This window comes from Trichosurus vulpecula, chromosome 6 (genome assembly GCF_011100635.1).
Source record: "Trichosurus vulpecula isolate mTriVul1 chromosome 6, mTriVul1.pri, whole genome shotgun sequence".
NCBI lineage: Eukaryota > Metazoa > Chordata > Mammalia > Diprotodontia > Phalangeridae > Trichosurus > Trichosurus vulpecula.
The window spans coordinates 6,387,708-6,411,696 of NC_050578.1; the positions used below are offsets into that span (position 1 = coordinate 6,387,708).

At 45.6% G+C, this 23,989-nt stretch overlaps 1 protein-coding gene across 3 annotated transcripts in view; it reads left to right on the top strand.

The window, feature by feature from the left end:
• Nucleotides 1–23,989, top strand: part of MYOZ2 (myozenin 2) — a 53,771-nt gene that overhangs the window by 1,487 nt on the left and 28,295 nt on the right. For all 3 annotated transcript variants that reach the window (XM_036762461.1, XM_036762462.1, XM_036762463.1), the window contains exon 3: nt 20,139–20,308. In XM_036762461.1, coding sequence (XP_036618356.1) covers nt 20,139–20,308 — 170 coding nt within the window. The remainder of the gene's footprint in view (nt 1–20,138; nt 20,309–23,989) is intronic.

The following is a 23,989-nucleotide window of genomic DNA, read 5'->3' on the forward strand; positions in this document are numbered from 1 at the left end:
GGTCTTGTTCCGATCCTTCCTAACACGCCTGCCTCTGTTTCCCTCTTATCGTTGTGTGGTCTTGTTCCGATCCTTCCTAACATGCCTGCCTCTGTTTCCCTCTTATCGTTGTGTGGCCTTGTTCCGACCCTTCCTAACACGCCTGCCTCTGTTTCCCTCTCATCGTTGTGTGGTCTTGTTCCGATCCTTCCTAACATGCCTGCCTCTGTTTCCCTCTTATCGTTGTGTGGTCTTGTTCCGATCCTTCCTAACACGCCTGCCTCTGTTTCCCTCTTATCGTTGTGTGGTCTTGTTCCGATCCTTCCTAACATGCCTGCCTCTGTTTCCCTCTCATCGTTGTGTGGTCTTGTTCCGATCCTTCCTAACACGCCTGCCTCTGTTTCCCTCTTATCGTTGTGTGGCCTTGTTCCGATCCTTCCTAACACGCCTGCCTCTGTTTCCCTCTCATCGTTGTGTGGTCTTGTTCCGATCCTTCCTAACACGCCTGCCTCTGTTTCCCTCTTATCGTTGTGTGGTCTTGCCGTCATAAATAACCTTGGTGCTGGAGACAGGGGGTGTGAGAGCCCACAGGCAAGTCCCTTGGCCTTTTGTAGTTGTCCTTTTTCATGGGAAAGTTATTTCCAGATGAACAACTGTTCCAAGGCATGGAGCCACGGGACAGCTGAGGGACATTCTGCCTGCTCTGCCGCTCAGAGTTTAATCTGAAGTTCTCTTAATTGCATTGGGTTGGGTGAGCTCCATTGGCCACCCAAAGAGGCTCATCTCTGGGGAGTTGGTTGGCTTGTTTGTTTTCTTCTCTTTTAGCCATTTGAGGCATCTTTGAGTTTCTTTGGTTTCCCATTTCTCACATTTCACCTGCCCCACCCTTCATTCTCTCATCAATTCTTGGCCTTCCTAACTGATGCATTGAGACATTTTGGGAAGTTTTATTCTCTGTATGCTATCCTCGTGAAAAAGGGAAAGATTTGTCATATCACTATGGAATGGTGGACAGGGCTTTGACTTTGGAGTTAGCAAGATTTGGGTTCAAATCCCACCTCAAATACCCATAACACCTTGGGCAAATCACTTAATTACTTTGGGCCTCAGTTTGTCATCTGTAAATGGGGTGTTGGACTAGCCGTCATTTAAGGTCTATTCTAGCCCTGTTATATGTGACTCAAACCAATGAACCCCTTTAGAAAAATCCTGTGATTTTACAGTTTCACCTTTTTTTCCTCTTTAATCCCTTCCTCCTTCAAACTGTCTCCTCTATCCTCTCGTCAATACAAAGTTAGGTTCATGAGCTTGTTACTGCTGAGAGTCAGCCTCAGAGCTCATCAAAGGTGGCAATAGCCGATTTTCCTGGTTGGTGTCGGGCACACGGGTATCAGAGGGAAGGGACTGGGCATTTCCAATATCTTCCTGGAAATTTTCAGGAAACCTAAGCAGCCTCACTCTCCCCATGTGAGCATTTACACATCTCTCGGAAAACACAGAGGCACATTGTTGAATGGATCCTTGTCTTCATGCTTTGCTCTCCATAAAGCAAGCTGAATAAGGCAAGTTTCTTAGGCGTGGCAATGTGGGGTAGTGGATAGAATCAAGATGACCTGGGTTTGAATCTTGCCTTCAGCACTTAGTAGCTGGGTTACCTTGAGCAAGTCACTTCACTGGGACTCAGATGTGAAACAGGAATAACAGTACCTTCAGTATCTACCTCACCAGGTTGTCTGTGAAGTTTGACTGCCATAATGTATGTAAAGTGCTTTGGAATCCTTAGAGCATTGGAGAAGTTTCAGTTAGATTTCTGAGGATATAGATTTAGTTTTATCTGAAGACTCCGATTTGGAAGAATTTGGTTTTACTTTGTGGAAAGAGAATCTGATGAATCCGTTCAGGAGAAGGATCACAGGCTCACAGCTTGTCCTTCTCAGGATCCTCCAATCAGACTCCAGGGTTACTAAAGGACCAGCTGCTTTGGATAAAGTGAGGTTGAATTGGAATCCAAGCCCAGAGTCGAATCTATAGGACCTCAGGGAGCAGATATTGTCCTTGCTTTTTCTTCATGTCTTTCCTAGGACATAGAAGTCATCTGGTGGTTTGGTCCCTGGATCAATCATGTCCGGGAGACTGATCCACCGAGTCCAGAGTCCAGACCAAGTCTGGTCCTAAGTCAGTTCCTTGTCTAAGCATCTCACCATTCCAATTTGCTTTCCAAATGGCCAGAGGCTCAGGTGTTAAAGTCACAAATCCCCCCTAGTCTAAACAAATCTATCAACAACTGTAGGTCCTTCTCAGACTTTGACACAGAAGACTTTGCAAAGCGCAGGCTAGGGTCACTGCTGTTCTGGGTCCAGAGAGAGATCTAGGAATGGAAGAAAGCTTCATGCATTGCCAAGGTCTAAACCACTTATGAATTATGTTCATGAGAAGCCAGCCCCAGTGAAAACAACTCCAAGAGGAAGGCTCTAGGGCCTGATGCAGAGCAAGGCTCCTGAGGTGGACCCTAGCCATTTAAAGCCGGCTCAGGAGGGCCTGGTGGGACACTTGCCAGCAGTCCCTCACAGAGTCACATGCCGTGCCTTTGCTGGAGTGCTAACTATTCCTGATAACCCAAGGACAATCAGAAACACGTTCTGCGCTCCTGGCAGATAAAATAGCTGCAGATTCCTCCCTTTCCTTTCGGATTTCCTCTTCTAACCTCTGTGAATTGTGCTTGGGGAAAGGGCATGGCAGAGGGGCCTGGGGCTAACCCAGGCCTTGTGAGGACTACTGAGTTTGGAAGCAGAGGGCCTGTACTTGTGGGGCCTGCCTCTCCTTGCCTCAGTTTCCTTATTTGTCAAGTGGGGGGATCAGAGGAGTCAAACACTGCAGGAGGAAATGTAATTGGGAAATATTTAACAAAATAGATAACATTCAATAGAACATAGATGATATTTCTATGTGGTTTTCCAAGTCAATATGCCACCCCACCCCCACCCGCTCAAAGGGATCCTTCTATATTGTTTTCTTTCTATTTGAGTTTTGTATCTAGACTAAGTAACCTGTAAGTTCCCTGTCTGACTTGCGAGCCTACGAGGCTGTGTATTTTTTCCCCAAAAATGGATGTCTCTGTTAGACCCCGGGCCTCCTCCTCCTCAGAGCTGAGGCAGGGCTCATCAAAAATCCTAGGATGAGGTAGTGTGCCTCCACAGTTTTTCTGGAGGAGTTCTGGAAACACTGAGCAGCAAGTATTGGATCATTTGGCACCAATCAGTCGGTGTTTTGATCTGAATTCCCTGGGCAAACATCTGGCCTCGGAGCATGGTCCCTACCCAGAGGTGGGGCTCCCTTCCTCCCTCCGTCAGTCAGAAATGCATTTAGCAAGCCTATGGACTTTTAATAATGCAACCCAGAGTTCTTCTACCTCCTGCCATTTTTATTCACGTTGCCAAGCATTTCCAACAATGATAGCCTTCTCAGCTAGGAAAAGAGATCGATACAGACGAGTGAAATGCATAGAGGGGCCGTTGTCACATTTGGAGGCTGGAAGAGACCTAGGGATCAGAGGATGATGGCACTGTAGCCCTAGAGCCAGAAGGAGCCTCAGAGGCCACTGAGTCCAACCCTCCCATTTTACAGATGAGGAAGCTGGGGTCAGAGAAGAGAAATGAGTCACTGAAGGTCCTACAAGTAGTAAACATTGTAGGTGGGATCTGAACCCAGGTTTCCTGTGCTCAGAGCCCATGCTCTGGACAATAAACAAACAAATGAATAGACAGACAGACAGATAGATAGGTAGATAGATAGATAGATAGATAGATAGATAGATGGATCCCCAAAGGGACTCAGTTCTCTCATCTATGAAATGGGGATAATCATGCTGGCATTGGACACTTACCTTACAGTGTTATTGAGAATGGCCTTTGTGGTAAGGGGCTGGTCTTAGATATGGGTTCAAATCCTCCTCAGACATTGACTGGCAGTGTGACCTTGGGTGAGTGACTTCACTTCTGTAAAAGGAGGGGGTTGGACCAGATGGCATCTGAGGTGCCTTTTAGTTTGACTTCTGTGGTTCTACGATCCTGAAAAACACTATATAGGCTAGATAGAGCCCTGGGCTCTAGAGTCAGGAGGACCTGAGTTCAAATCCAGCCTCAGACACTTCCTGGCTGTGTGACCCTGGACAAGTCACTTAACCCTGTTTGCCTCAGTTTCTTCATCTGTAAAATGAGCCGGAGAAGGAAATAGCAAACCCCTCCAGCATCTCTCTTAAGAAAATCCTAAATGGAGTCCTGAAGAGTTAGACACAACTGAAACAACTCAACAACAACAAAAGAAATATTGCTACAGTGTGGTCAGGATGCTGTCGGCTGAGAAGGAACTCTGGCAATGGGACCAGCTCCGGCAATACCTCCGACACCTCCGTGACCTTGAGCAAAGCCCTTAGCCCCCCGGGTCTCACTTAGCTCATCTGTAAAAGGAGATGGTTGGATTCAGCCCTCGAGCCTGAGAGCCTCGGGTTCCAACGGGAGCACTTCAGGGAGGGACACAAAGGCTTCAGGAACCGGGGATGTTGAGCCTCAGAAAAGAAGACTCGGGGTCATTGTCTTCGAGGACCATGAGGACTCTCGGGTGCTGAAGTATTAAACTTTTTGTACTGGCAAAGCTAGAAGCAATGTAAAGATGCTATAGAGAGGCAGTTTTCAGCTCGATGCAAGGAAAAATTCCCAACAGTTTGAACCATTCAAAAAATGAATGGTCTGCCTCAGGAGGTAGTGAGTTGCCCATCGCTGGAGGATGTCAGTGCAGAGACTGACTGAGCACGATGCTGGGGGATTTCTGCCCAGATATGGCTCGGATAAGATGACCATTCTTGAACCTTTCTTTATGAAGAGAAAAAAGAAGCCTAGAAACTGGGGCACACAAGTTACAGACATAATTATGTCTGCAAAGGGCTTTGCAGACCTCACAGCGTGATACCAGTACTAGGTGTAATCAGGTCAGCTCTAGCTATTAAAAAGGGAAAGATTCGAGGGTCAAAGGTTCTCAGACTTCTTAGTTGAAATCCCTTTCTCAGACACTCCATGGGTGATGTGTGTCATCACAGCACTAATTTCTGATTCCTTCTAAGGGGCGCAATCCCCTCTCCCCACCGCCAATCTGGGGAGGTTGAGTCAATCCCCTTCCGGTGCAGAAGGGGCCAAACCTCCCTTCTTTCCTTCCTGGATGTTCCCAGTCACCCCAGGGTGCAGCCATGTTCTGTTACACAAACATGGGGCCCCCAACCCTTCCAGGAATGAGAACAAGAACACTCCTTCCCATGATGCTTTGAGAGTTACAAAGTGTTCTCCAAGTCTTCGTCCACTGGTTCCTGTCACCCTGGGGCTGTGGATGTCACTGTGAGTGAAAAATCAATGAGTGAAAAGGTCAGCTCAAGGCAGCAAGTGGCTGTGATGGGGGTAGAGTCAGGACTCCCTGGGTTCAAATTCTGGTTCTGACCCTTAATACCTGCGTGATCTTGGGCAGGTGATTTTCATTACACTAGGTTTCAGTTTCTTCAAATATAAAATTGTAGATTATATCGGTGGTTCTTACTCTGGAGTCCATGAATTTTTTTTAAATGTTTGATAATAGGGGCAGCTGGGTGGTGCAGTGAGTAGAGCACCAGCCCTGGAGTCGGGAGGACCTGAGTTCAAATCCAGCCTCAGACGCTTGACACACTTACTAGCTGTGTGACCTTGGGCAAGTCACTAAACCCCAATTGCCCTGCCTTCCCCCCTGCAAAAAAAAAGATTGATAATTATATTTCAATATAATTGGCTTCCTTTTGTAATCTCATGTGTTTTATTTTATTCATTTGAAGACTTTATTCTGAAAAGGGATCTACAGGCTTCACCGGACCTCCAAAGGGATACATGACGTAAAAAAGTTAAGAGTCCCAGATGTCCATTTCTGCCCTAAATCTATGATGTTATAACATCCTATGAGGAACATGACTTTGGGCAAGTCAATTACCCCAGACCTTAGTTGCCTCAGCTGTAAAATAAGAAAACTGGACTAAATGGTCTTTATGATGTTACAGCCTATGGGGAGTACAGTCTTGGGTAACTCACTTAACCTCCACCTCTATGACTAAAACCTATGACCCATGACTTACTCATTCTTTGGCTCCCTCCCCACTGTAGGTCCCATGACCTCATATCTATCTAGTTATCTATCTAGCCATCCATCCATCCATCCATCTGTCTCTATCCTATCTATATCTACCTATCTATCTATCCTATCTGTCCATCTATCTATCCTATCTGTCCATCTATCTCTATCTATCCTGTCTATCTATCTATCTATCTATCTATCTATCTATCTATCTGTCTGTCTGTCTGTCTGTCTGTCTATCCATCCATCCATCCACCCATCCATCTGTCTCTAACCTATTTATATCTATCTATCTATCTATCTATCTATCTATCTATCTATCTATCTATCCTATCTGTCCATCTATCTCTATCTATCCTATCTATCCTATCTATCTATCTATCTATCTATCTATCTATCTATCTGTCTGTCTGTCTGTCTATCCATCCATCCATCCATCCATCTGTCTCTATCCTATCTATATATCTATCTATCTATCCTATCTGTCCATCTATGTCTATCTATCCTGTCTATCTATCTATCTATCTATCTGTCTGTCTGTCTGTCTGTCTATCTATCCATCCATCCATCCATCCATCCATCCGTTTCTATCCTATCTATATCTATATCTATCTATCTATCTATCTATCTATCTATCTATGCTATCTATCTGTCCATCTATCTCTATCTATCCTGTCTATCTATCTATCTATCTATCTATCTATCTATCTATCTATCTATCTATCTGTCTGTCTGTCTGTCTATCTATCCATCCATCTATCTGTCTCTATCCTATCTATATCTATCTATCTATCTATCTATCTATCTATCTATCTATCTATCCTATCTATCTGTCCATCTATCTCTATCTATCCTGTCTATCTATCTATCTGTCTGTCTGTCTGTCTATCCATCCACCCATCCATCCATCCATTTATCTTGTGGTTTCTGCCTTATTTATTTTTTTGATTAGGATCTGTGATTTCATAGGCATGAGGCATTTTCAATATGGGAACTCCCTTCGCCAGTAAAGCTTGTCTCATAAACTCATAGATTTAGGGCTGGAGGGGACCTCAGAGAGCATCTGATGCCACCTCTCATTTTCAGATGACTAGACTGAGGCCAGAAAGTGGAGTGTCTTGCTCACAGATGGGAAATAGTGGAGCTTCAGTTCAAACCTGGGTGCGTGGACCCTAACTTCATCACGGCTCCCACTTCACTGATTTCACCTCTAGGGCTCTTGGTCTTCAAGAGTTATTAGATTAGATTGGATGCACCTTGAGGGCAGGGGTTGTTTTTTGTACCCTCAGCTCTTAGGGCAGTGCCTGGTGCTTAATGTGTTTAGTGACTGACTAAGCTGTGGAGGGACGGGGGAAACACAAGGCTTTGTTCACAGACACCTCCTATGAAGTGAATTTCTTCTATCTACCAATTACAGGATTGGAGCTGAAATTTTAGGGAACTCAGGCATTACTTCAATAAAATTTCATAATTTTTCAGGTTAAAAAATTATTTCACAGCTGATTAAATTGAAACCCAGGCAACTAGGTGGTGTGGTACATAGAGCAGCTAGGTGACGCAGTGGATAGAGCAATGAGTCTGGAATCAGGAAGGCCCAGTTCAAATCCCACCTCAGACACTTACTAGATGTGTGACCCTGGGCAAATCACTTAACCCTGTTTGCCTCAGTTTCCTCATCTGTAAAATGAGCTGGAGAGGGAAATGGCAAACCACTCCAGCATCTTTGTCAAGAAACCCTCAAATGGGGTCATGGAGAGTGGGATATGACTGAATAAAAAATTGAAACCCACAAAGGGGAATGGGGAATTCCAAGATCAGACAAAGTATCGAGAAGCTGAGGTGGGATTCCAACGAAGGTCCTCTGTGCTATCTGACCTCCCAGGTATGACTGAGTGAGGAGGGAGACTTGGGCTAAGTCCCAACCCCTCTGTGACTCTTGCTTTCCTCATCTGTAAAATGAAGGAGTTGGAGGAAGAGCCTCTGAGGTCCCTTCCATCTCTGGAACCTGGTCTCTGACTAATACTGGTGCTTGATTCACTCCCTGGAATGCTGTTAAAGGCTACACAAATGTGAAGTTCTATTAGCATGTTGTCACAGTGCAGATGGAGTGGACTTGGGATCTCAGTGCCAGAGGGAACTCCCAGGATGAGGAAACATCCTCAGCCATGGAGAATGACTCCTCTTCTGCAAGGTGGAGTCTGGGACAGTTGTCTTGGACTGAGCGGTTCATGGATTGGCCCAGGGTCACACAGCCAGCATAGGTCAAAAGCAAGACTTGAACTCAGGTCTTCCTCCTCCAGCTCTCTGTCCACCACACTTTGTGGAGAGGTCAGGGGTGTGTGTGTGTGTGTGTGTGTGTGTGTGTGTGTATGTGTGCACGCGTGCATGCCTGCATGTGCCCCCAGGTAAGGCTCTCAGGGTACCCATGAATGGACTCCAGACTGACTTTGTATTTGGTTACCTGCTTTTCTCTCTTACTGCCCATCATTAGTAATGTTTCTCAAAGTATAATTAGTCTTGGTTAAGCAACTAAATGAGGCAGCTAGGTGGGGCAGTGGCTAGAGCACCAGGCCTGGAGTCAGGAAAACCTGAGTTCAAATCCCCCCTCAGACTCTGACTGGCTGTGTGACTCTGGGCACGTCACTGAACTTCTGCCTTTCTCAGCTTCTTTGTCTGTGAAATGGGAATAACGATGGCACCTGTCACCCAGGGCTATTATGAGGATAAGCTGAGATAATCTTTGTAAAGTACGTGGCACGCCTTAAAGAGTTACATAAATGCTGGTTATTGTTAAATATAACTGAGGACATAGGGCTGGGGGATTAAGATGCTCTTGCTTTCTCTCCTACCCTGGACTTTCAGTCAAGCCATTTTGGCCTTCTGAATTCCTACCCATCCTTTGAAAGCCAGCTCAAATGGACAGGCTGCTTCATGGAGGACTTGGAGCTAGAAATTGCTGTAGAGCTCAAGTTTGGCCCACTACCTTTATACTTGCGGGGAGCTGAGGCCCAGAGAGGAGAGGGCACTGGCCTGAGGCCACACAGCTCACAAGGGGCTGGCCCTGTATGTAGATACATACACATACATACATACATACATATATACTGTATGTATCTGTATATATGTGTGTATATATGTATATATGCATGTGTGTATATGTATGTGTATATATACACACACGTTTTTATAAACATAAATGGAATGAAACCATTCCATATACGTGTATATACATCTGTATTCATGCCCGCTATATATCTACAACTATATGTATATATTTGCACATGTGGATACACACACACATATTACTCCATGATTGCAGATTCAGTGTGACCTACTAGATACAATGATTCTCTGTCATATAAGAATCAATGGAAGGAACTAGGCATGTTTAGTTTGGAGAAGACTCAAGGGAAATAGGATCCCTTTTAAAGGGAGGCATGTAGCAGAGGGCTTGGGTTTATCTGTCTGTCCCCAGGAGAAAGAACCAGGAGGATGTCCCAAAGAGTCCAACCGAGGCTCCATGAGCTTTGTACTGATAAGAGCCCACCCAGAGTGGAACAGGTGGCCTTGGGTGGTGGTGATTTCCCCATCTTCTGAGGTCATCAAGCTGGACACCTACTGGTCAGGTTTACTCAAGGCAAGGATCTCCCTCAGGTGTGGATTAGTCTAGATCTGGGCTGCAGACGCCTTTCTGATTCTCAAATTCTATGAGTTCATGAGTGCCAGAACTGGTCAGAAACACCTCGATTTCTGTCCTGGCCTGACTGGGATTTTCTGTGTGACTCTGGCGAAGTTAGTAGACATATTTGAGCCTCAGTTTCCTTATCTGCAAAATGGGGGTAATCATCCTTATAGAACAGGATTGTTCCCAATTAAATGACCCAAAGTGCTTTGCGAACCTTCAAACACTGTAGAAATGCCAGCTGCACATTGACGTCATGATGCACATTTATTAATGTGAGTAATGGCTGATAAGTGCTGGCTTTTGTTGAATGAATGAATGAATGAATGAATGAGGAGTGAGTGTAGGCCAGTTCACTGCGCTCACACACCTCTGCCCATGCTGCCCACATCATGCCCAAGCCCCTCAAGCCCACAAATATACTGACCACTGGGACTGAGCAACAAAGAAAAGAGTCAGGAAGAGACAGGAACATTTGGTAGAAGAAGAAGAAGGGAGAATGGAAGAAGCTCTCTCCAGCTGCAGAAAAGGGGGAGTGGGAGTAAAAGGACCTCAGGAAGATCCAGAACACAGACCTTCACCTCGAACGCCACTGTTACCATGGGCCATAAGGAGACACCCGGATGTATAGTGTTTGATGATTTGGAAGGTGGTGCAGTGGATAGTGAGTGTGCCAGGCTTAGAGTCAGGAAGACCTGAGTTCAAATGTAGCCTCAGACACTGACTAGCTGTGTGACCCTGGGCAAGTCACTGAACTCAGTTTTCTCCTCTGTCAAATGAGCTGGAGAAGAAATGGCAACAGTCCAGTATCTTTGCCAAGAAAACCCCAAATGGGGTCACGAAGAGTCAGACACGACTGGACAACCGAAACAAAAGGCACTTTATCCTCTTATGCTCATGTGAACCACACAACAACTGTGTGAGGTAAGCACTACTGCGATTATCATCCCCATTTTACACATGAGGAAATGATACTCCAGGAGGTTAAGTGATCTGTCCACAATGGCACAAACTGATAACGTCAGAGATAGGATTGAACTTCCACCGTCTTGTCTCCATGTTCAGCCTCCTTCCTGCTAAACCACGTTGCTTACAAAAATGAGAAGAGAGACAGCATCATGGAGAGTCCATGCACGAAGAGCCCAGGGCCATCGAGACTCTCCGTCCGTCTATACTGGAATTCTTCTACTGAGGGAGGGATCTTCCTCCTCTGTGCCTGGCCACTTGTCTTCTCTAGTGTACAATGTAAAATTAGGCATCTGATCCTATTATCAGAGACTGACAGATGGATGATGTTTTAGAAGTCATTGACTCAAACCCCTCCATTTTATAGATAAAGCAACTGAGGCCCACAGAGGTTAGGTAATTTGCTGAAGGTCACACAGGTAGTAAATTGGCACAGGGAAGAGAGGAAAGCCATTTATCTCAGTTTCCTTATCTGTAGAGTGAGTCACTTCAGGGGGATGGGAGTAAGGGAGCAGGCATTGGAAAATGAGATTTGTACAATGATGGATGGGAGCTCAAAGCTATTGGGATAGGCAGATCATGATGAGATGGGAACATAAGGCTCTTCCTAGGTCTCATTCAAGGATTTAATGATTCTCAGCGGCAGGGCCAAGACTCTGCCTGAATCCTCAGACTCCAAATACAGGCAGAAGCACACAAATATGGGAAACGAATTCTAGGTCTCTTCCTGCCATAAGATTAAGCAAAGTCCTGTGTTCCTCAGTTTAATACTCATCAAAGGAAGAGAAAAACAATATTTACCCAGAAGAGTTTTTGAAAAGACAGTTCCCATTTAGGGAGCCCTGAGGCTTCTCCCAGAAGGTGGCTGTACATTCTATGATGAACATGTCATAAATTCTGGACAATTATGCAATCAGGATTATAATGTCGCAGGATGAGACAAGATTGAGGGCCCGGAAGGACTGAAGAGATGAGCTAGCACAGTGGCACGGAGAGGGGGCAGTGGCTTGCCGAGTGGCTCCCAGCCAAGGAAGAACAAAGCCAGGTCTGCTCTGGCCACAGCTAAGTCTCCTTCCATCCCATCACTGGGCCTCTCAGAATGACTGCTCAGAAACTCTTGCATTTTTGACCTGGGCCACAGGGCAGAACCTTGGAATCAAGGGAAGGATCTCAAAGGGTGAGGGGTGTTCTTTGGTTTGTTTTCACATCAGCACTCACATAACTCTGAGAAACTGGAGGAAGGAAGTCACGGGAAGGAACAAGGCCCCGGGCTGTGCAGTAGGTATGCTAGAGTAATCATTCCAAGGGCCCAGCGTGGGACCAGCATGCACTGGGGATCCTGCCAAAATGCCCAGTGGAACACCAGGGAGGGGCTTGGGAGCTGCAGCAAAGGCGAAAGGGGCCAACACGTATAATTATCTGCAAGTGGGAATTGAGGATCCTGAGCTAGTGGGGTGAATGTGTACCCCCTGTGCCTTTTCTCATGCCATCCTAGGAATGTCCTGGATGGAAAGAATCTTTGTTTTTCAGTCATGTCCAACTCTTCAGGACCCTATGGACTGGGCTGTCCATGGGGTTTGCATGGCAAAGATATTGGAATGCTTTGCCACTTCCTTCTCCAGTGGATGATGGCAAACAGAGGTGGTGACTTACCCAGGGTCTCATAGCCAGTAAGAGAGGCTAGATTTGAACTCAGGTCTTCCTGACTCCAGGCCTAGCCCTCTATCCACTGAGCCACCTTGGAAATTATCTAATCCAGGAGCTTTTAACCTATCCTGGACCTCTTTGTTAATCTAGTAAAGTCTATACACCCCTCCTGAGAACAATGTTTTGTTTTGTTTAATTCACAACTGGACAGAACGCTAAATTTCAGTTAAGGGTTAGTGAAAATTAAAGGTATATTTTTTCCCATCCACATCCACCAACCCCCTGAAATTTGGGTGTGTGGATCTAGGAATGTGTTGATAAATGTTTAACAACCAATTCTCTGGGGGAGTTCAGAACTCTGAAAAGATGAACTTTTCAGATTAATTTGAATCATTATAATTTTCTCCATCACTTGTTTTAAGTCTAGACAAGCAACAAAACAATAAATCAAGCTCTGATTCGTAGCACTGGCCCATTTCCAAAGCTCAGACTGAAGATTTACCAATCACTCTCATGAGCAGGTATAAGTGGCCTCTAGCACACCCCTGGGGGTGGGGAGGGAGCCCAAGTGAAGAACAGTCAAGGCCAGTCCAACTTCCTCATTTGACAGATGAGGAAAATGAAGCCCCAAGAGGAAAGTGGCCTTGGCCAAGACAGTCAAACAGATTTAAACTTTTTAAATAATTTCCTGTTCTCTTTAGTCAATGCACCACAGAATCAGCTACCTCTTCCTGGATCCACCATTAGAATCTCAACATCACAGGTGATGAGGCTTCACTATGCCTGCCGGATGTAAAGTGAATGGAGGGGCTGATAGAAAGGACTTTCATCTGCCAGTCCAGGGATAGGGAGAATGCTAATTCCCTTTCCACATCCCCTCGTAGCTAATGAAGGGCATCCTTATATCAGGCATGCTCATGTGCGGCCTTGAATGTATGGTCTGAAGGAGGTAATCTCCTGGGAGAACATAAAGCTCTGCACTGGGGCAGCTTTATGTATTATGGGATCACAGATTCAGAGCTGGAAGGAAGTTTTTAGACTATTCAGTTCACCTCCTCTATTTTACAGATGAGAATATTGAGACCCAGAGAAATTAAGTGATTCATCCTAGGTCTCAGCTAGGAAGTGACTAGGTAGGATTTGAACTCAAGTCCTTTGGCACTGAATGCTGGTTCTCCACTGTCCCACATTGCCTTCTCATTGGATCTAAGGAGCCTACATTGGTTCTCATTGGCAATGAGCCAAGGGATTGCCCGTTTTTTCCTTTAATTTGCCCCAAGGAGGACAGACCTGATAGCATTGAAAAGGGGGCCCACAGCATTGCCAATCCTGAGGTCATGAATGTGACTGTAGGGAGCCCCTCTTCACGCCAATCAATGTCACCAGTCAGTAAGTTAGAGGTGTGAATGGAAGCTCCCATCATGGGCTCATGCTCTCCTCTGCTCATATCTAGGACCACTGACTGAAGCATAGAGTCAGAGGTGTGAAGGGAAGCTCCCATCATGGGCTCATGCTCTCCTCTGCTCATAGCTAGGACCACTGATTGGATCATAGAGTCAGAGGTGTGAATGGCAGCTTGGGCCCATCGTGGGCTCATGCTCTCCTCTGCTCATAGCTAGGACCACTGACTGAATCACAGAGTCAGAGCCAGGAGGGATTTGTGGTTGTTGTTCTTGTTGCTGCTGCTATTCAGAAATTTCAGTCCTGTCTGACTCTTCGAGACCCCATTTGAGGTTTTCTTGGCAAAGATACTGAAGTGATTTGGCACTTCCTTCTCCAGCTCCTTTTACAGATGAGGAAACTGAGGCAAACGGGGTTAAGTGACTTCCCCAGGGTCACACAGCTAGTCAATGTCTGACTCTTTGCGACCCCATCTGAGGTTTTCTTGAGATACTGAAGTGATTTGCCACTTCCTTCTCCAGCTCATTTTACAGATGAGGAAACTGAAGCAAACAGGGTTAAGTGACTTGCCCAGGGTCACACAGCTAGTGAGTGTCTGAGGCCAGATTGAACTCAGGTCTTCCTGACTCCAGCCTGGTGCTCTATCCACCGCTCCACCTAACTGCCCCAGAACGGATTTTAGAAAGCAGCAATCTCAACCTCATTATTTTTCAGAGAAGGCAATGGAGGCATAAAGATAAAGAAGTCATGTGATTTTCCCAGGCTCAGCTAGCCAGGAAGCGTCCATGGTGAGATCTGAATCCAGGTCTTCCGGACTTTCTGCCACATTATAATTCACAGTCACCAGATTTCGGTGTCAGGCTTATAATTGTGGTTCACAATTCCATCTGGCACTTACAATGTGCTTTCTCCATGGCATCCCCATCATGGAGGCAGGGTGGCTATTAATAATTAGACCTATTTGGCAGGAGAGGTTCAGGGAAGAGATTTGCCTATAGTCACAAAGCTCATAATTAGTAGCACAGATTTAGAGCTTGGAAATGAGCTAACCTAACATCCCCATTTTACAGATGAGGAAGTAGAGAGCCAGACAAGGTCAAGAACTTGTCCAAGGTCCCAGAGATAGTAAGTGAATTAGAACTCAGGACCTTTGAGTCCAGATCCAGCTTCTTTCTCAGTCTACCACATTGCCTACCCTAATTGCCACACCTAGAATTCAAAGCTAGATCTCTTGACTCCACCAGAGTCCAGCTCTTCTGGCTATAGTGGTGCCCACCTGGCACCATGCTGCTTCTGTAGTATACCCAGTCTGGCCCAATGATGATGCTCTATCCACTTACTGTGGGTGCAGGTGGGAGAGGAAAAGAGGAGGACCTTACTGCAGGTACAGGAAGCTGCTGAGAATAATGGTTCTTCATGGTCTGGTGGCATTGTAAGCCTCAGAAGAACAGAGATTCCATAGACATTTCTATTGGACTCTGAGCTGCCAAACCCCTCACCCTCCCAGCCGTCTGACTCTTGCTTGAGAAAAGCTTTGTTTGCTTGAAAATGCCTCATATCATCTCACAAAACCAATGAACCATGAACCACCATTGGCCTGGTGGGCTGAGGAGGGGAAGCTGGTATGCTTCCTTCCTCAACTCAAGAGCAGGAAAGTCTTCAGTCACCCCTTGGAGAATATAGGTGAATGGACATTTCTGTAAGTGGGATGGTAGGACCGTAGATTTAGAGCAAATATAATCTGCCCATTTTCTGGGTGAGAAAACTGAGGCCCCTCTGGACCTATGTTCTATGTTCTAAGCTCTATGACTTACCCTGAGCCACAGAGCGAGGCAGTGCTTGGGGGGCATTTGGAATCCAGGACTTCCTGACCATTGCGATATTCTAGCATCAGTTGTTGATGTCCATCCTTCGTTCCCAAAGAGGACCAGTGATATCAGGAGGGTGAATTAGATTTAAGTGAGGCAGAGCCGTGCAACGTCATCAGCCTCACTGTCTCCTCCAGAGTCATCCAAGTCCAATGGCAGGACAAAAGCTAAGATGACTGGCAATGGCTTGGGATGCAGTGGGAGATGATGGCTTTTCTAAATTGATTCATGGGTGGGGTGGAAGGAGAAGGGAAAGGTCAGTCATTTTCATGTAGCGTTCACCTGAGCCTCTCAGAGTACATTTGTGAGAACAGTTTACGATGTCCTGGAGTCCAGTACACAGACAGTCCCCTTCACCTTCCATCTTTAGCACAGGAAGGAAAAAAGAAGCTTCTTTTTACTTTCTCACTACAGCGTCCTCCACCCAGCAAACCAGCTCTTGGGGAACCAACTTTTACAGGCACTTTGGGAACCAGATGATAATTTGACATGGTGGCATGATGGCTGGAGTGCCAGACCTAAAATGTCAGGAAGACCTGGGTTCAAATTCAGCCTCTGATACTTACTAGCTGTGTGACCTTGGGCAAGTCACTTAAGCCTGTTTGCCTCAGTTTCCTCATCTGTAAAATGAGCTGCAGAAGGAAATGGCAAACCACTGCAGGATCTTTGCCAAAAAAATTTTAAAAGGCTCTTGAAGAGTCAGACATGACTGAAAATAACTCACCAACAACAGGTCTGAATAATCCTGAAGGTCTCTTCCAGCTCTAGACCCATGATCCAATGAAATTTCAGGCTAAGAAACACAAGGGAGCCCTACAAGGCCTGTGTGCTGTTGCCAAGACCTCTGACACATGCTTTGGCCAGTCCCCTTGCAGAGCTACCTGTGAACTCTTGTCCCCATGAAAGGATGAATCCACCCTCTTATGTAGATCTCAGAGGCCATCTGGCCTGACCGTCACATTTTACAGATGAGGAAACTGAGGCCCAAGAAGCTTGTCCACGGTCTTATAGACCTAGAACTGGAAGGCATCTCTCAGGTCCTCTCAACCAACTCTCACATTTTACCAATGGGGAAACTGAGTCCCAGGGAAATTAAGTGACCTGCCCCAGATCACATAGGTGGTGATTAGTCAATCAATAAGCATCGGTTAAATGCTCAGCCACTAAGTGCTAGGTGCCTGCTAGGCTGGGGAGGCGAAGACAAAGTTATCATCGTGGGCCACGGCCCCTGTCTCCAGAACCAGCATTTCACCCACTGCACCAGGAAAGGGAGGTTTTGACCCTTCTTTGGGATTTCCAGAAGACAGACTCCAATTTCAGAGTGAAAATCTACTAACAGAAATGGGATCAGATAACTACACAACCATGAAAGTTAATGAACAGGCTATTTGCCTCTTTTGTAGGGAGGGGGAGGTGCCATAAAGTTTAAAATAAAAACAAAAACCTTTCATGCCCAGATGACAAGGCAGGGGCTGGAGAAGACTGGGGGTGGGGTGGGGTGGGGTGTAACATTTCAGTGTGTGCCCATTAGACAGGAGCATTCTCTCACACCATCAAGAATTCCTGCCATTCTCAAGGCAAACCATGAACTTCCATCAGGTTTCTGAAATTCATAGCATCATGGGATAAAATACAAAAGGAGGAAAAAAGTCTTGTAAACTTGAAAATCTTCATGTCTTGTGTTTGATCGCTCAGCCGCTCTGACCCTTTCATTGTTCAGTCATGTCCAACTCTGTCTGTGACCCTACTTGGGGTGTTCTTGGCAAAGATCCTGGAGTGGTTTACCATTTCCTTCTCCAGCTCATTTGACAGATGTGGAAACTGAGGCAAACAGGACTAAGTGACTTGCCCAGAGTCTTACAGCTAGTAAGTGTCTGAGGGCACATTTGAACTGACTTCTTCCTGATTCCAGGCTGGTCACTTTATGCACTATGCCCCCTCACTGCCCTAACCCTAACCCTAGCTGCCCAGAATAGGAGTTACATGAGACCAGCTCACAGACATGAGGCATGGGGACATCATCTTTCTGATGGCCGGAGAGCTCAGGTTCTCCATGGGAATCAGTCAGATGAAGTCTAAGGCCCTCATCCGCTACTACAAAGATGGCTTTTGGCCTTTTCATAGTCACTGATTTTAAAAGGATTTTTAAAAAGCCCCAGACCTTGAACCCACAGCCATGAATTGGTTCGGTTCTAGAGCCATTCTTCCCCCGTCGGAACCTTTAAGAGGCTGAATGCCCCCAGCAGCTAATCAGCATGGTGCTGTCACTCCGTGAACACGGCTGACTGGGGTTATTTTCAATGGATGATCTAATCTCACAGAGACAGCCTTCCCAGCAATGAGTGTGAGGAAACAGATAATAGAAGAGGCAGATCATTTATCAGGCAACACTATGATGTGCATTGTTCAGGCCCTACATGGCAACTGGCGGGGACTCAGCTCCGTGGGGCCCAGGCATCAGCTGGGTTCACTCAGAAGCTGAAAGCCATGGTAGTTTTCATGAGGTGCAGAGGCTTATCAAAGTCGTAACTAGGACATGGCAAATGGGGCTGTGCCTAGGGTGGTCCTATTTAGAGGACATTCTTAGCTTGAAAAGTGTAAGGACAATTAGTTAAAATAAGAGGCTACCAGATGGTCCACTTTCTCCCCCTGGTGACCACACCCCAGATGAGCTCCTTCCGGTCCCCCCACCCCACCCCCATTGCTCCAGCATTGGCTAGTTGAACTGGGGGCACGGTCAGGGCCACTGTCCCCAAGTACAATTGCCACTTGTGGCTCTGATTCCTTTCCATTCGTAGCCATGTTCCCACAGCACCTGAAAGCTGGAAGGTGCCTTAGAGATTATCTACGCACCTCCTCCCCCCCCCCCCCACAATTATTTTATAGAGAAGAGAACTGAGCCCCAGAGAGAGTGTAGCATCAGAGACTTTAGAGCCGTAAGGACCTGAGAGTCCAGGCATTCTCAGCTTGTTACCCACAGGTAGTGGGGGCTCTTTACCTGGTGTCCGCAGGGTCCCTGGATGTATTTCGGGAGGTTGGTGAACTCCGATGGGAAAAAATGACCTCTTTATTTTCACTGACCTCTGGTTTCCTTTGAACTACTGTGTGCTTCATTTTCTGCATTTAAAAACATCATTCTGGGAAGGACTCCACGAGCTTCACCAGGCTGCCCAAGGAGCAAGAACTCTGGATTTAGTCAAATTGCCCCACTTTATAGAATAGGACATTGAGGGTCCGAGTGGTCGGGACTTGCCCGAAGCCAAGCAGGCTCGCAGCAGTTTCTACATGGCTGAAAGCCTATGGGTGCTGCTGGCGACCCTGAAATTTCATCAGGAATTCCTCTAGAGCAGGGGTTCCATAAGGGTTCCTTTTCTGTGTCATGGAAGCCCCTTAACTGTCCAGGGAAGTCTATGAATTCCTTTTCAGAATCATTTTTAAATGTAAAAAATCCAGTGCATAGGATTACAAAGGAAATCAGTTATATGGAAATGCAGTTCCCAACACACTCAAAAACAAGTTCACTGAGACAAGAATAAGAACTTACTATCTAGCCCAATGGTGGATTGTCAAAGGGAGAAGCTGGAAATCAAGTCATCTGACATCTCCTTTGGGCCAGCACCAAGCGAAGGAGCAAGAGAACTGGGGTCTGAGTGCCTGAGGGCAGCAGGGTGGTACAATGAACAGCGTCCTGGGGGAGCTTTTATGTTGCCTGGCTCTACACCTCCCTCCTCCCCACACATAGGGATGATGGACACACCAGAAAATTTAAATCCTTATGAATATTCGTCATATGGCTTAGTTGCTCCTTAATCTGAGAATGCTTATCTTAACCACTTTTTCATTTTAAAAATAAATTTTGATAGGTTTTTACATCATCTACAATTTCCAAGGTACTACTATCCCTTCCCTTCCCTTCCCAGAGAGCAATAAAAGGAATTTTTAAAAGACTTTTTAAAAAAGTTCAACAGAACTAACCAATGCAGTGAAAAATTCTGACATTGTCCATAATGTTTCACACCCATAGTCCTCTGCAAAGAAGACAAATGCCTTTTCATATAACTCTTTTTTGAGGCCAGGCTTTCCAATCCGTTCTTAAATTATGTTTCTGTTTCCCACAGAAGGCTGGAATGGTAGAAACCATTGGTGGATCACACCCAATCTGACTCTTCTTCCACTGGAGAAAATGGAGGGATTTTACTCCCTTTTGTAGTGAGGGCAGAGGAGTCCTGTTGAACAGGAAACCAGAAGAATAGGTCACTGCTAGATGGCATCATAACAGCTTAAAAACAGATCCTCTCAGCTTTTAAAATCTAAGAGAGAGAGAGAGAGAGAGAGAGAGAGAGAGAGAGAGAGAGAGAGAGAGATTGAGAGAGAAAGTACTATAGGTGCCAAATTAAGCCAACATCCAGAAACATCGAGCATAGGGTGACCAGGATCTTGTCTCTTGCTTGCAGAAGTAGATGGTATGGACCTGGGCAAAAAGCTCAGCATTCCCAGAGACATCATGCTGGAAGAACTGTCAGTTCTCAGTAACCGAGGGGCCAGACTGTTCAAGAGGCGCCAGAGGAGATCAGAGAAGTACACATTTGAAAACTTCCATTGTGAATCCAAAGCAGAAATGAATGTGAGTATCTACTGTGGGGCATGCTCAGCTTCTCAACACATGTGGGTTTCCCAGTGGGGTACATGGCACCAGGGCAAAGCCACAGTATCTTTCAAACCAAGAACCGCTCTTTGGATAAAAAAAGCACAAAACCTATCATGGGAGGCTGGTTGTCTGAGCAATTTCTAGTGAAATAGCAAGTGTCCAGTTAGAGGATGAAGAATGACTGAACATACATTTGGTCACCTGCTTCTCAGCCCTTCTTCAGCTTTCACCTGTTCGTTATAACCATTGCCTCACTTCCAATCCATCTCTCCAACTTCTCCAATCAGCCATGAAACAAGGATCTGTAAATTTTGTTTGGTACCTCTCGTTTTCACATTACCTACATTTTCCTGAGTTTCATTCCCTCTGGGAACATCCCTGTGCTACCTACCCCTGGAGATAAAGGAGTTTGAAACATTTTCTCCATTCTTGTGGAAATTACAGAATCACTAGGGAGTTGAGACCTAATTGTGTGTCTGTTGCCTGAAGCACAGCCCAGCAGCTCACGTATGGGAAGGAAAAAAGAATGGAAGGAGGAAAGGAAAGGAGAGGAGAGAGAAGGAAGGAGGTAAAGAGGGACGGAGGAGAGGAAGGAAGAAAGAAAGGAGGGACAGAGAGAGGGAGGGAGGAAAGGAGGGAGGAAGGAGGGAAGGAAGGGAAAAAGGAAGGGAGGAAGAAAGGGAAGGAGGAAGGAAACAAGCATTTATCAAGTGCCTGCTATGTGCTCAGTGCTTTACAGATAATCTCATCTCATCTTCACTACAACCCTGGAAGGCAGGTGCTTTATTCTCCCCATTTTATAACAGAAGAAACTGCAGTAGAGGAAGATTAAGGGAGACAGAGAGACTTGCTTAGGAAAACACAACTGGTAATTGTCTAAATACTGATTTGATTTCAGGGCTTTCTGACTCTAGGTCCAGTGTTCTATGCATTGTGTCACATAACTGTCTAGACAGGGAACTAGAACTGTCCTATGTTGGACATTTACTAGATGTGTGACCCTGGTGCAGTCTCTTAACCTCATCTGTTAAAGGAAGGGACCGAAGTCAAATGTCTCTAAAGGTCCCTTCTAACTCTAAAATCTACATCCCATAAATCTCACCTCTGCCATTTAATATCTGGTTGACCTTGGGCAAGTCCCATAATCTCTGTTTCTTTCTCTGCAAAATGAGGGGTCTGTGCTCATTGACCTCTAAGGTCCCCTCAAGTCCTAAATCTTTAACCCTGTGTCTGATTACCAAAGGCTAAACATTTCTGGCCATGATCATGGGTTCTCAGTTGTGTAGTAGGGCCAGTGAGTACTGGAGGACATCAGAGAAGGGAACTGTGAGGAGAGGCCAGTAGAGATAGAGAAGGTGGACCTTGAGCTGAGAGCCTGGAGGGTGGATAGCAGTCAGCTGGGTGGAGGCCATGGTGTCCCCAGGGAGGGGACCTTTGGTGAATGAAGGACAGCACAAAGATGGCAGCTGCTTCCCAGGACTGGGAAGAGCCCAGTTTGATTCAGAGGGAGGACATCTGTTGGGAGGAGTGGGAAGTAAGACCAGGCTGCATCAAGCAAAGGTGGGTGTGAAAGCCAGGCAGGGTGGCATAGACTGGACATCCTGAGTACACAGAGGTAGGTAAGAGATTTCTGAATAGAGGAGGCCCTGGAGGGAGCAGTGTTTAAGGATGACTCATTTGGGAATGACACACAGAATGAATTGCAGTAAAAACTAACATTTATTGAGTGCTCTGAGGTTTGCAAAGCACTTCCTTCACTTTGGTTATCTCCTTTGGTCCTCATAGCAACCTTGGGATGGAGGTGCTACTATATCTCCATGTTACAGGTGAGGAAACTGAGGCAGACTCAGTTCAGTGACTTGACCAGGGTCACACAGCTAGTAAGAGTCTGAAGTCTTCTTCCCTCTAAGTCCACTGCTCTAACCACTGACTCATTTGGGAATGACACACAGAATGAACTGCAGTAAAAACTAACATTTATTGAGTGCTCTGTAAGTCCTCTGCGCAAAGTAAGGAGTCCCCTCCTTACTTTGTAGGTGGGGATATTTGGAGTCAGAGATCCACTAGGTATCTGTTGGAAGAGCTTGGACTAAAGAGTGGAAGGGATGGCAACAAGAGATATTTAGAAGGAAAAAATAAACAGAATGAGTTAGGATTGATTTAGGGAATGAAGGAAATGAAATCAAAGATGACCTCAAGTCTGGGGACCTAAGTGATTTGGAGAGCACCTGAAAGCTCCTTCTCCTTCTCTGGGTTCCGTCCTTCTGAAATTGACCTTGGTCATGTTTCCTTCTTAAACAGCACTGAAAGGAGAATGGAATCTGCTGACTTCTTTTCCATATTTCTCTTCTTTTTTGATCCAAATCTGCGGTTTCCCTGGGATAGGAACTGGCCATTCCTCTATGAGCTTAGACTCTTAAACGGTCGTGGTTATGTCCTTGCCCAGGGCTACACAGTGAGCATGTGTCAGGGATACGACTTGAATTCAGGGCTTCTTGACCCCGAGTTCAGTCCTCTCATCACTATATCATACTGCCTTCTCCACCATAGTAACAAAATGTCCTCCTTTCTGATGAAGGCATTGTGACTTTTTGAAAACCAGTTTTCAAATAGGGGTAAGAGGAGGAGAAAATTTAAGTTATATAGAAATAAATGATTCCAATAAAAATTATTCTAAAAAAGAAATTAGTATGTAATCTTTGCTCTCTGAAACCTCTATCCCAGATAATATGAATTTCCAGGTACCTTGTTTAACAAGGTTAGATAGCCTAACTTCAGGCCCATCCAAGTAATTTAAGAACAATGCTAATAACTTTTTAAAATTTGATATTTAGTTTTTCTCCAATTACATGTAAAAGCAATTTTAACACTCATTTTACAAATATTTTTGAGTTCCAAATTCTCTGTCCCTCACTAATGACTTCATAACTTACCCACCCACCTACCCACCCATTTATCCATCCATCCATCTCCTGATAAAGTGCTTTGGCTAATGTCTTGAGGATTAGCAGTCTTGTATTGTAGGAAGAATACTCACTTTTGGCATCAGTGGATCTGAGTCGGAGTCACAGATTGCTAAGCAAATAAAACACTCTCAGGGTCTCAGTTTCCTCGCCTACATGATGGAGGCATTGGACAACGTAACTGTGGCTCAGAAGCCTAGCTCTTCATTGATTATGAATTGGGTTTTCCTCCATGTCGGTCAATGTGGGGAACTTTTAGAAATAACCCAATTGTGTGTATGACCAGCCTCCACCAGCAGAGCTTAATAGTAATAATGGTTTGGGTTATTTGGAATCTTTTCCCTATAGTACTTAAGCAAGTTCTATATCGATTTTTTTTCCTCCTTTCCACATCCCTAAGAAAATAAACTCATGGAATCAATCAGTCAGCCAACAAACAAACATTTCTCAAGCCCTTATTACGTACCAGACACTTTGCTAAGCACCGGGGATCCAAAGAAAGCAAAACCAGTGATGAAATCAAGTACAACACTACAATTTACAAACACCATTCCTATTGGTTTCACCCCTTCTCAACAGACAGCAGTAAAGCAGAACCTGGCACCGTTTGCCTGATGACCACGGAGAAGCTTAAGATGTCCGTGACTGTCTTGAGTTCTTTTTGAAACCAGTTGTCCAGGGTCTGTCACTTTTA